Consider the following 13,468-nt stretch of genomic DNA (forward strand, 5'->3'; position numbering starts at 1 on the left):
TTTCTATGAATTTGTATGGATTTTTTTTCATGGATTTCTTAGGACTTCTATCATGCCAATCAATGTAGAGTCCACATATGAATTCATCTCCAATATCTTCTCAATTACAAAACACTCCACCCACTCATCGAAACTCAATTCCCCATGTCCCTGCAATCCCAAGAACTGTCGCCAAAGTTGTTTCATCAAGCTCAAATCCATCACCCCTCATTTCCCAAAACAAGTCCACCGTAACTCCAGCACACTCCATCTTGCAATACCTATAAATCATGGAATTCTACAAAACCAAGTCCTTCTCAATAATTTCATCAAACACTTTCCGTGCAAAAACCCACTCACCACACCTTACATAGTTAGTAATCAAAGAGTGACTCACTTGTCCATCCTTATTCAATGCCATCCATGGTTTGTATTGGATTGGAACAACAGCAAACACTCACAAGCTTTACTCTCAAGCTTACATGCAAGGAAATGGGATTGTTCACCCAATAAAGGCAAAGCACGAAAATCAAACCCATTTGAAAACCTGGTATGTGTAGATGGTGAGCTGGGGCCAAAAATGGGGAAGACTATTCCTCTTTTACAGATAGAATTCTTTGTTCTTGAAATGAAATCCTAGTGGTGAAGGTTGGATTGTTTATAGTATTTGTTATTTATATCTCTACTCTCAAATCCATCAAAATCCTTCAACCTTTAAAATCCTAGCAAATCCTTGATAATTTCACTACACCTAGACTCTTGTGGACTTTTTAAAATCCTAATCGACTACCCAAGGATTTGGATGTATTCATTAAAATCCTAATTTGACTACACCATGATTTCAAAATCTTTTAAAATCTATTTGACTACACCCGGATTTTAAAGTAAATTAAAATACTATCAAGTTCTATCAAATCTTAATTTGACTACACTCCCATAAGTGTTTCACGGTCTTTCTCTAACCTTTTTGCTCTAAGCCTCTTTCTCACAATCAACTTTTCTACCTGGAGAATCTATAGGTATTTATTTCACATGTCCAAGCCATCTTAACCGATTTTCTCAAATCTTAGCTCCAATTTCAGCCAGCCCTACTTTACCTTAGATATCCTCTCTCTTAATCATATTTCTCCTGTGCCCACACATCTAACGAAGCATTCTCCTCTCGGCTACACTCATCTTTTTGTATGTGTTGATACTTGGCCGCCTAACATTCGGTACCACAAAACATTGATGGTCTTCTTGCAATTTTATGAAAAAATTATTTGAGCTTTAGTGGCATACGACGGTCAAACAACACACTCAGTGCACTCTTCCACTTCATCCATCCAGCTTGTATTTTATGGTTGTAATTTCCATCTAATTCTCTATTATTTTGCAAGATAGATCCAATATATATATATATATATATATATATATATATATATAATGAAAGCATTCACTCCATATACTCTATCTTGACATACTTAGGTTATACATTTAGATTCCAAGACTACTTGCCAAAGGTTAAGCTTCGCACTTACTCCTATTATTGTGTTTCATCCATCAAGGAATATCATCTTGAACATGTCTCGTTATCTCATCCATTACCAATGTAAAAAAGGTAATGACTTAAAGTTGAGCCTTGGTGTAACCCTACGGTTTTGGGAAAGCTTCAGTTTGCCCTTCACAAGGCCGACCGTCCGAGGCCCAAAAAAATTGGGACACCAAAATTATTAGAGTGGTATGTTCATATATGTTTTCATAAAAGTATAAATTTAGAAAATTTGGTTAAATGACCAAGAAGTTTAACCATAATTAGTGGGTTTTGTTGTTTAAAATTAAGATGGAGGTCCTGGGTTCAAAACTCTGTGTGTGTTTATTTACTTTCCAATTTTTACGAATATCATTTCATAAGAATATAAATTATAGATTTTGGTTAATAATCAAGAAGTTTAACTAGAAATGATTGTTTATGATGTTTAAAATTAATAAGGATGTTCTGGTTTTGAAATGCTATGTGCATTTTTCTACTTTTCAATTTTTATGAATTTCTTTTTATAGAGAATAAATTTATAAAATTTCTTTAAATGATCAAGAAGTTTAATAAGAACCAGTGATTTCTATTGTTTAAAATTAACGAGTGCTCCTGCGTTTGAAATGTTATGTGCATTTTTATTCTTTCCAATTTTTACACTTTCTATTTGGTTGTTAATTTCTTTTTAATTACTACCTAGTGGTCCTTAAACAAAAATCCAATCATTAACAATCACATCAAATGGTTTACAAAATTTGGTATCTCTACCATTATTAGCCTTCAAGAAATTAATGTATGTACGTATGCCTTACCAATACTAGGTTTAATTTAGTGTTCATTAATTGTTTTTACATATAAATAAATGACTCGAAAATATGATTTTTTTTTTTTTTTAGTTCCATATTGACAAGATTAGTAAATAAGAAAAAAAAACACCTGAGGGTTTATATAAAAAAGAAAAACCTTAAAGGTTTGAGAAATGCTAAGGAGACTCTTTCAAAGTGGGACTTTTCATGAACTCTCCGTCATCTCATGTTTTTTGCGCAATATTTTATAATGTTGGCACGAAAATTGCACCAAAAACATAAGGTAACGGAGAGTACATGGAAAGTCCCACTTTTGAGAGTCTCCTTAGCATTTATCTAAAAGTTTAAATAGAAAGGAAACAAAACCCATCATCTATCTACTTTTAAGCCTAGGGTTTTTTGGTTCCCTTCTCTTAATATAAAATAAATTAGTTTTTCCTTATTTCTAAATTATTGAGTTTGAAGTGTTTTTCTGAGTATAATTTTATCGAAGTCTTGTGTGTGAAAACAAATAATTTTTCTTATATGAAGGTGGACCACATTTTTTGGCGCTGCCCTAGGCCTTTCTCAGGAACGGCCCTAGTCTTTCATGAGTTCTTCTTCAACCCTTGCTCTATCATACATATTATTTATTGCTCGGATTCATTTCTTTCTAAAACTCTCCAAAGAATTTCTCTTGGGGACAATAGTGTATTAAATTTTGAAACAGAAAAATTTGCCAACACTAAAGTATATCACACAAACCATGTTCTCACCTGTGATACGGGGATTTAGTCATGCCAACGGATATAATCGAAGCTTCTGTTGATATTTTTTTGGTAAAATGAAGATTCTCTTGATATTTAATTTGTTCTGAAAGCAAAACCCTAAAAGGTCCTCACCTAAAGTCATCGATCATCTAGAAGTCAAGAATTACCACCTTTGTCTTTGGACGTAAGCGTTCGGTGTCCGCAATAAAATACTAAAAATTTTAAATTCCTTTCCCATACTACACGTTCTTGGAAATTCACTCCACCATATAACTTAATAAAAATAGGTCCATACTCAAAAACTATATATAACACGCAACTCTTCCTCCATTTCCACAAACAACTTTCCCCATTTTTCAGTTTCATCCAAGAAAACAAACCTACAAAAAATCAGAAAACCTTTCTTCCCACTTTCATATCAGAAAAGAATAGGATATTAACATGGCTGAGAAAACCAATCAGGCCTATCCCTTGGCACCAGCAAATGGTTACAGAAGAAGTGATGCAGAGTCTTTGCAATCAGCCGATGAGCTGAAACGCAAGAAGAGAACCAAGTTGGCCATTTATATTGGTATTTTCATTGTGTTTCAGATCTTGGTCATAACTGCGCTGAGTCTCACCGTCATGAAAGTTAAGACCCCAAAGGTCAGGCTAGGCAACATCAACGTCCAAAACTTCAACTCTGCGCCTGCAACACCTTCATTCGACACTAAATTCACAACCCAAATCAAAGTCAAGAATACAAATTTTGGCCCATACAAGTACGATGCTGCCATTGTCACGTTTTTGTACCAAGGTGCGACTGTCGGGCAAGTTTCTATTCCAAAGAGCAAGGCTGGAATGCTTTCAACCAAAAAAATTGACGTTGAGGTGAGCTTGAGTTCAAGTGCATTGAGCGGTACCAATCTTGGCAGTGAATTGAACAGTGGGGTATTGACACTCAACAGCGCGGCTAAGTTGACTGGAAAGGTTGAATTGATGCTTATCATGAAGAAGAAGAAGTCTTCCACCATGGACTGCACCATGGCATTTGATCTGTCATCGAAGACGCTCAAAAGTTTAAAATGCAAATGAAAATAACCAAGATTATTTCTCTGTATTCATGTTAAATATTTTCTGGAAATTTATTTTATTTGTGTTGGTACTGTTTTTATTTCAAAGTTGAACTGCTCGCTCTTTTTTTCACCCTTTTTTATGTGAAAGTGATGCCATGATGATATAAGATTCAAATATCTAATAGTGTGTAAAAATCAACAGATACTCCAACTGGCAGTCTGTGAATAAGACTATAAAAAAAGGTTGATGAAGTTGTCAAAATATTTATTCGAGAGATGATAGTGACCCCCTAATTTCCTCAAACCGATGTTTGCATTACAGGCCAACTTTAGTTGACTATAATTAAACACATAAAATGAACTTGTCAAATATATCTCAGGAGAGGACAAGGCATAAGTTGTGCTCATGTAGCTGTTGAGTACATATTATGCATGTGGTCTCTGTTTTGACCAACTCAAAATGCTTCCCATGTCATATATGCCCTTGTATGGATAATATAGTTATGCTTTTCTTATCAAAATATCTAGCATATAATAGGGTGGCATGATCCACACTCTTTTTCACCTTTGATCTGTCTTCAATTTATATGCTTCGACAGTTGAAATTGATAGAAATATGTGAAAGGCAAAAAGAAGTGTGAATAGCACCGCTCCTATTATATTGTCGGATTTTAATTTGACATGAAGGTCAATAATTCATTTGTTAGTCAACAATATAACATATTAAATTGTTTGGCAATAAAATTCTACTCTACTATGAAAATTTTCAAACCTAAGAAGCAAGAAGATGAGATGCCTTAAATTTGTGGGATCCTGAACGATTCACACCCAGCCAATGTACGGTATTTTATTAGTTTATGTGAAACATGTGGGCTGCTGGAAATAATGAGTTTCCTATTTTAATAGTTTGCTTATAAAGTGGAGAATAGGAGAAGCCAAGTATCTGTATTATCTTTCGTTCATGAAAAATAAACTAAAATATAGTAAAATAATTAAAGGCCAAAGCATATTTAATTTTTTATTCGATCCTCAATATAGCTTTATTCCGAAGGTTTGATTGGATGGTATATAGTTAATTATTCTATAGTTGTGCATGATTAGGTGGGTTAGGAATAGGAAGGGCAACATGTGTGTTTAATATTGCATATAAATATAATGAAGAGGCGTGAAGCAGACCTACTTCACGCGATAAATACAATGTAGAACATACCTAATGCATTCATGCGTCTGTGCATGTTTTGGTTAGTTGTCGCATAAGAATTAAAAAGAACCTTATATTCAGACCAAAAAGTAAGGTAAATTTAGATTAAATACCAAGTTGGACATAGGATTTAAGAAAATGTATCATGTTTAAGGAAAATAAGTTCAATTACATAATTTAGGATAGGCCACAAACTATATTGCAAGGTGGTCTATTACTAAATAAAAGATATGGCAAACTACCATTTTGTCCCACGCTTATTACTTCTAAAACTTTATAAGGTTAGATAGAGTCGAAGTTGACTTAAGTTTAAGAGTTTTTGAAGGTCCGTCAAGGTTTGGGGTTGATCATTTTAGATTGAAGAGTTTAGAATGTCATTGGGGGATTTTAGGTCATCTTCAACTGAAAGAGCTATGTTTAGCTCTCGTCCAGGTTATAGTCTTGTAAGAAATTAATGAAGAGTGTCAAATCATATTTATATACAATCTCAAACCGAATGGACTATTTTTTAACTCCCTCAATAATTTATTATTTTAAGTTTGCTATTTAATTTTATTGATTAATTGAATTAAACTACTATATTAAAATAAAAATTTCAGACATATTTTGAATGTCACTTATCGTTAAATGTATAAGATTTTGAAAAGTCTTAAAAAGAAACAAGCAAATAGAACCCTTATTCACCGTTGTCTCGGAGTAAAAAGAAAGCATGATCAAACATTTTTGTTGTGATAATCATAGAGATCGTCAGCAAGCGGTTTTATCGAATTTCCTGATAAATACAATTTTCATAGCAAAACTTGGATTTACAAGTAAAGTAGCAAATAACCCAAAATGTCATATTTCTTTGAGACATTTTGTGAAATACTCGGCGGTCATCCTATGCTTAACGAGAAATTACAAGAAAAGACAGGTGCTAACTATTACACGAGCAACAATAAACTCAACCAAGTAGAGGAAAACTCGAAATTACTTGCAGGAAATTTGATAACCACTTGAAATTCTCTCTCCCTCCTACAAGAAGAACAGAATGATGATCGTATTCATATGGGTAAGAAGACTGTCGATAGAAACTATGTACAAACAAAACCAACAAATCACCTGAAGTTAATACAAATGGAAGCGACTTGTTATAGGTGATTTGTTGGTTTTTATATGGAAGCCAAATCAGGCGGGAATATGAGAAAAATGAAAAACCCAAAGCTAATTAATTCCAAAAACAACAATCCACAACGAAAGTGAAATACTTGGGGAGCTGAAAATACCAAAACCCACCTAATTCATAACATAAGTAAAACCCTGATTATAAACCTGAGTTAAACCTTCAATCAAACTCTAAATTAAACTATTAATAATACCCAAATTAAGTTATCAATCAGCAAAGATAAAAAAGCAGAGAGACGGGTTTAAGAGGTGTACCTGGTGTGAGCGGGCGAGTGGTGCTGCGACCGTGAGAGGCTGAGAGGAATAGAAGAAGATGACGCCGAGAAGGTGAATTTGCGGAATCGGAAATGGAAGAGGGAATGAAGAGAGAAGGCAGCAGCTGCGAGAGAGGGAGAGGAGAGGGCCTGGGCTGCACGTGGGTATGGCCCGCCATAATATTAGGCCTGGGGCTACCGGGCTTGCTAAGTGTAGCCAGCCCTTCGGCCAGTTAGGCCATCTACAACAAATGGTTAGCCAAATAGCTCGTTTTAGTCATCTGGTCCTTTAAAATATTAATATTTTAATAAACAGTGCAAGATCATATTTGCCTTCCTCTCCAACTAAGGTCAAAGGGTCATATGGCTTGTTTAAATCCTGTCACAAAAAACATTTTTCAACTGAGGGCCAAAGGGCCATAAGGTCAAACATAATTTATTATTTAAATTTAAATACTACAATAGCTTAAATTCAAATCCAACAACAACTTAAATTTAAAAACTACAACTTATATTTAAAAACTACAACTGTAACTGGCCCAAAAAACCAAAAAAATTAGAACTTAAATTTAATGAATGGTTTAGGTACTTATAGGGAAATTTTTATTTGAATTTTTAAGAATTAAAAAAAAAGGCCCAAAAAAAAAATAAATAAATAAATTTGAATACAACGGCTAGCTAGCCGTTGGATTCAAATTTTTGTTTAAGCATTTTTGTCGGTTATAACCGATAGAAATTCTCAGCCCTCTGACCCAGGCCGAGCTGGCTGGCTGGCTGCTTGTGGCCAGCCCTTTGGCCCTTTCAGATTCCGTGGGGCCCACGAGCCCTCTAGCGTAGCCCTCGGTTGGAGACAGTTTTTGGGGTTTTTTCGGCCCTCTGGCCCTCTAGACCATTCAGTTGGAGATGACCTTAGCCCGAATCTTTTTAGTTAGATTCATTTTTGGCCTACTGTTGGAAATAGTTTTGGGTCTTTTTCGGACTATGTTTTGGCCTATGGACCTTTAGCCGGCTCGGTTGGAGATGACCTTAAGTTACACATTTTTTTCATTTTAACTAATTGAATAGTTTGAGTTTTCAATTAGTACCTAAATTAAAAATGTGTTAACCAAATAATTAATAATGGGTCAAAAATAGTATTCATCTTCACAGTGAGAAGTCATGATGAGTTTGATTCACATAGATGGTGATGACGTATTATATTTGTATTTAGTATGATACATTTCTAAGTGGTTGCCTCATTATGTGGCCTAACGCAATCCCCCTCCTGTTAGAGTATTATCCTCCTCTCTTTAGAGTGATTCCCTTCCAAAGAACAACTAGTTTTTAGTCTCTTGGAGTGCGCAAAAAACACAATGACAAATCTCATGTATCATGCAGCAATCAATTGACATCTAAAGTCGAGTGGAGATCTTACATCTTTTCAATCTACAACAAGATGAATGAGAAGTTTTACTTCAGTACAATTTAATCAAACTCTATTAGTAGTAAATTGTTTTTAGTTGTACTTCCACAGGGCCAAATACTCTCAATCTAGTGGTACGCTTCTATTAATAGCACTCCCACTAGACTAAGTATTTTTAACTTTAGCGATTGCTTGGTTAGTAAGTTAAATTTTAAATTCACCATCTCGTTTAAGATTGGAAGATATCCTCATATTTCTTAATTCATGAAGAACTAGTTTGTTCAAGTAGTGTCCATTTAGTTAGGGATTTCAATCTAAATGACATATATCTCGTGAACATTGTGTTAATTTCTCTTAAGAAATACTAATTATCTGATTATCAGCACACTTGTAAACATGCACACGTATTACAACAGATTTACACAGAAAACAAGTCCAAATCATCTGAACCACGTATCAGCACAGAAAGCATGCACAATGTTACGAAAACCAGACCAGTGAGAATAGATTGGACAGTAGAGAGAGGTTGCCCAATCAAGCATTAACAGGAAAATTGAGTATCAAGTTACACAAACCTGCTTTGTATTAAGATTGAATGAAAAGCAGAACATTTACGGGGTAAAATGTCTTTCGAGAGAGACTGCAATATTTAGCGATGAATTAGCCAAATAAGCCAACGAGCCGATTAGCTCTTTTGAATGATCACTCACATATTGTTGTAGACCTCATTCATTTTACTATTCTCTTTACGCCTTGAATGAATTGCAAAGCATGGTTATGGGTTTTCATTTTCTAAAAAAGTGTAAAGATAAAAGGCTCATTTGGATGTGCTTTTAAAATAACTGAAAACACTTTTAGAGAAAATATTTTTGAGTTCCAAAAGCACTTAAGTGTTTTCTGCAAAAAGCACCAGTAATGTGCTTATTCTAGGAAGCACTTTAAGTGTTTTTTTTTCAGGATTTACTTGCATCTTTACTAAAAATTGGTTCTAAAAATATTTTCACCAAAAGCGCTTTTAGTCATTTTAAAAGCATATTCAAACGAGCTCAAATTTACTTATCGAATTAAATTTGTGAGGGTAGTTTAGATAGTAAATTTGGGTTTAAAGAGATATTGATAATATAATTAAAAAAAAAACTTTTTAGCCAAAATGGTCTTTCAGTGGCATAACTTCTCAATCATTTTAGTTCTTTGAGTTTGTCCACCATCTATCAATCATTTTAGTTCTTTCGTGAAAAATTATGTTAAAGGATTAGAATGATTTGATGGTAGACAAACTCAATAACCACTTCTATCAATTTCAAATCTCAAGAACTAAATTGAGGAGTTATGTTAATCTCATAGACCATTTTGGCTAAAAAGCCTAAAATATGGGTGTAAAGAATAAATTGTGTAGAAAGAGATTATATTGGTTCAAATAAAATTTGATGGGGATATCTAGTCAAAGGACTAGAATCAATTTGCAATCTTAAACCAAGTTTTGATTCCTCTTATTCAAAAATGAAAGTTTACAAACCCCATAAATATATTACCTGTAAAGATGAATATGAGTACGTTTTTTTTTTTTTTTTTTTTTCAGACGAAACTATGAGGTCGTTTGGTAAGTGCCTTTAAATACTGAAACTACTTTTATAAAAAATATTTTTGAAACCAATCCTTAATAAAAATGCAAATTAATCATAAAAAAGCACTGCAAGTGCCTTTTAAAAGCGTTTTCAGTAATTTAAAAACACTTTCTAAACAAGTCTCTTGAATAGTTAATGTATGCAACATTTGTTTTTTTCCGCTTTTAGTGCTAACTAGAAAGAAAGGGAGACAGGAAGGTTCTCAGCTGGAAAGTGTCTTTTGCCAATTTTTTTTTGGTTCACATAGAAGTGGCATTGTTATGAGCACACCTTTTATCCTCCCTTGAATCATTCTTCTTTTCTGAGGAAACCTCTAAAAATCTGAAAATAATCAGTTTCAATTTCTGTTTGATTCAGTTATATATGTTCTTTATAATTTTTTTCAAAATAAATTAATTGTTTATTGCCTGTGACAACGATAATTTCTCCTAAAGACGATTTGGTAAACAACAACGTGCGATTTGAAGGATATGAGCAGTTGTGGATTCTTACATAAGTATGTACGGCTTATTCAAATTTCTGAGGCATGCATGCTCTTAGTCATTTTTTGTTCAAGTACGATTTAATATTTAAGGACCTATTTGGACCAGAAGAAGTCGCAACTCTATCATTTATGACATTTTTAATAAAACTTTGTACTCTGGAAGATCAAATAAGTGATGAAACAAAAAAAAAAAAAAAAAAAAAAAAAAACAGGTGACTTCCCAGATTTATCGTTGACCGTTACTGACCTCGTCAAGAAAGCACTGCGTGGTGCCGTACAAATTCCACTTGTGAACTATTATTTCACAAAAATGAAAATTATAAAGATATCTAGAGGTTTCTGGAGCTACTGTGAATGCTGTTTATTATATAGCTAAGGTTAAATTACTTTTTTTTGGTCCTTCCTGCTTGGATATATTTCTTTAATACAGCCCTAAAATTTTACACACGTACTTTTCTAATTTGTCCAATTCAAAGACAATGACTTGAGTTTGTGAATTACTTTGATTAAATTAGCAAATGAACGATATGAGGATAAATTAAGAGAGTTCGAGGTCCGGCTAGCTACAATGCTATGTTCCACTAAGAGGTATGAGTATTATGTATCAATTAGATCCTTAAGTCCAAGATTTAAAACGATGATTTTCAAATCACTCAGTAGTGTGCCATGGAGAAGAAATTGGAGAGTTTAATGGCCATCTTATATATTTTTAGTTTTTAATTTTCACTTTTTTATAAGAAATATAGGTGAATTATGATTGGAGAAAAGAGCGATAGACCAAAGGTACATGATGATAAGAATAATATAGGCTGTTAGATGTTTGTTATGAGCTTATGATTCAATGGTTAGATAAAATGACAAATGTCAATATATTGTGAGTTGAGTGTGTGGCTTAGTTAGTAAGCTACCTAGTCTGGTATATAACCAGCATGTGTAACCACCTTAAGAATAGTTTTTGTGAATCATTAATAAACTGAATATTCTCTCTCTAATCTCTACTTCTCTTTCTCTCTTTCTTTCTTCTACAGCAAGATACAATGAGTTCTTCATAGTTTACACATGAAAGTGTACACAAATGAAACTGAAGACTCCTTTTAATAGGTTTTCTTTTCGTAGTTTTTCTTTCTTACATTCGTATTCGATCTCTTTCCACACGCTCCCTAACTTCATATATCCTTCGTTCTTCACATCTTCGTATACATTACCTCCATCTTTATGTGTGTAAATTAAACACATCACATGTGCCACGGATCGTGCTAAATTTGTTGACATAAGTACCTTATTGTTAGGAAACATCACCGTAAAATTTTCTCTCTTAGGGTTATACTCGAGAAAAGTACCATATTGTTAGAACAATTAGTAAACTACAGAATTATACTCGAGACAAATGGGCTAGAGTGCAACCTCACCTAAAATACAAGGACTAAAGCTATAAAATAAAATCCCACAATCAAGAGCCGACACGGATGTAGGCCATGACTGACCAATTCTTATCCCCTAAGCTTCAAATTTTAAACACGACCACCCCATTCACTCCCCACTCAATATAAACCCCCGTCATTAACCAAAACTCTTAACCAAATCCAGCACACCTTTACATTTTTCTACAATATTTTTCTAAAGCCCCCAAAACAATGGCAGATCAAGAGAGCCAAATCTGGCCATTAGCACCATCCAGATTACACCGCCGGAGCGATGAAGAAAACCCCACTTTCAAAGCCATACGCAGAGAAAGAAGCAACAAATGTTTCGTCTACGTCTTCGCAGGCATCGTCCTTCAAAGCATAGTCATCCTTGTCTTTGCTTTGGTTGTTCTTCGTGTCAAATCCCCCGGTTTCAATCTCAGCTCTGTCCAGATCAAAACTCTGAAGTCCACATCTTCTCCAGCAGCTTCGTTCAACGCAACGTTATCTACTGAGATGGCGATAAAGAACAAAAACTTTGGGCAGTACAAGTTTGAGGGGAGCAGCGCGAGCTTGTGGTACGGAGAGTTCAAAGTCGGCGAAGCTAAATTTGCAAAGGGTAGCGTGAAAGCGAGAGGGACTCGGAAGGTGAACTTGAGTATTGAAGTGAGGTCTAATAGGCTGCCTAAGGATGTTCAAATTGGTGGTTTAGGGAGTGAGATTAATTCTGGATATTTGAACATTAGCAGCTATGCAAAGATTAGTGGGAGAGTGCATCTGATGAATATCATGAAGAAGAGGAAGACTATTGATATGAATTGCACCATGGTTCTTGTTTTGAAGAATAAGACAGTTAAGGATTTAGTATGCAAATAATGATTATTTTAGGTAGTGTTTTTGTTAATGATATTGGTATAGTTTATATTTTGGGATTTAGTTTACAGATCTAGTTTCTAGAAATTCAACCATTAATTTGTTAATTTGCTTGCTTAATACTTGATCCAATTTTGTATGTTGTAATATATATATATACACACACACACACACACGCCTTCATCTTTCATAGAAAGTTTGTGTCATTTTTGTTCGCATATTTCAATTGTTAGTGATTGTAACACTCACCTTTCATTTTTTTGCACCTGTCCTATGAGTGCAAAAACATCGAAAAATACTGAATTTGAGTGCAAATGGTTAAAAAATCAGTGACAAAATTCCTATCCATTTCAATTATAAGATTTGAGATTTCTTTATGACCAGGTTTTTCTCTTCGTTCTTTCCACTTGATCACAGCTGTGTTTCACCAAAAAAATGGGTGATATATATAGATGCTAGCATATAGTGCCATATGGAAGCTTTTTAGCATGATTAATACTTGAATCCATAACTTTGTTCAGTCAATACTTCGAATACATGCTAGAAAACGAAGGGAGAAAGACGTCCTTTCCTTTTGGCCTGGAATTCGGAACGCAAACGTCTTGGCTTAAAAAAAAGACGCCAAGTGAATCGATTCCTCAACTGTCGGTAGCCCAATGACATGCTTCTGTGTAGAGAAATGGGAAATCTTGTACTTAATTATATTTTTACTGGCACTAAAAGCATCACCCAAAAAGTCTAAATCCCTGTCGTTCATAATTAAAGGTTAATTAGGAGGTGGTTATCATCACGATAATTCTGATTAAGTGTTTGTTAGATTGAAATTGGAGGTGTCTGTTGAGGTCATAGACTCTCTGGCTCCTGGCGGTTAAACATATAACTTTTTTGTCAATTTGGTTTGTTCCCCAGATTTAGCGTTCCATATGATCTGCATCTATTATCACAACGTGGAGCATGTTT

At 34.2% G+C, this 13,468-nt stretch overlaps 2 protein-coding genes and 1 long non-coding RNA gene across 3 annotated transcripts; 2 read left to right on the plus strand and 1 right to left on the minus strand.

The window, feature by feature from the left end:
• The first annotated feature begins 3,488 nt into the window (after positions 1-3,488).
• On the plus strand, positions 3,489-4,121 carry LOC103431360 (late embryogenesis abundant protein At1g64065-like). The gene has a single exon (XM_008369512.2). It carries the CDS (start codon positions 3,489-3,491, stop codon positions 4,119-4,121), a length of 633 nt encoding a protein of 210 aa, XP_008367734.1.
• A 1,905-nt stretch (positions 4,122-6,026) lies between these two features.
• Positions 6,027-6,887, minus strand: LOC103431354 (uncharacterized). The gene is made up of 2 exons (XR_528867.4): positions 6,723-6,887; positions 6,027-6,317 (listed from the first exon to the last, which is right to left on the minus strand). It is a non-coding gene; the product is annotated as an uncharacterized lncRNA (long non-coding RNA).
• A 4,979-nt stretch (positions 6,888-11,866) lies between these two features.
• On the plus strand, positions 11,867-12,511 carry LOC103431655 (late embryogenesis abundant protein At1g64065-like). Its single transcript, XM_008369832.1, has one exon. It carries the CDS (start codon positions 11,867-11,869, stop codon positions 12,509-12,511), a length of 645 nt encoding a protein of 214 aa, XP_008368054.1.
• The last annotated feature ends 957 nt before the right edge of the window (positions 12,512-13,468 follow it).

The sequence above is a fragment of the Malus domestica genome, chromosome 14 (genome assembly GCF_042453785.1).
Source record: "Malus domestica chromosome 14, GDT2T_hap1".
NCBI classification, from domain to species: Eukaryota; Viridiplantae; Streptophyta; class Magnoliopsida; order Rosales; family Rosaceae; genus Malus; species Malus domestica.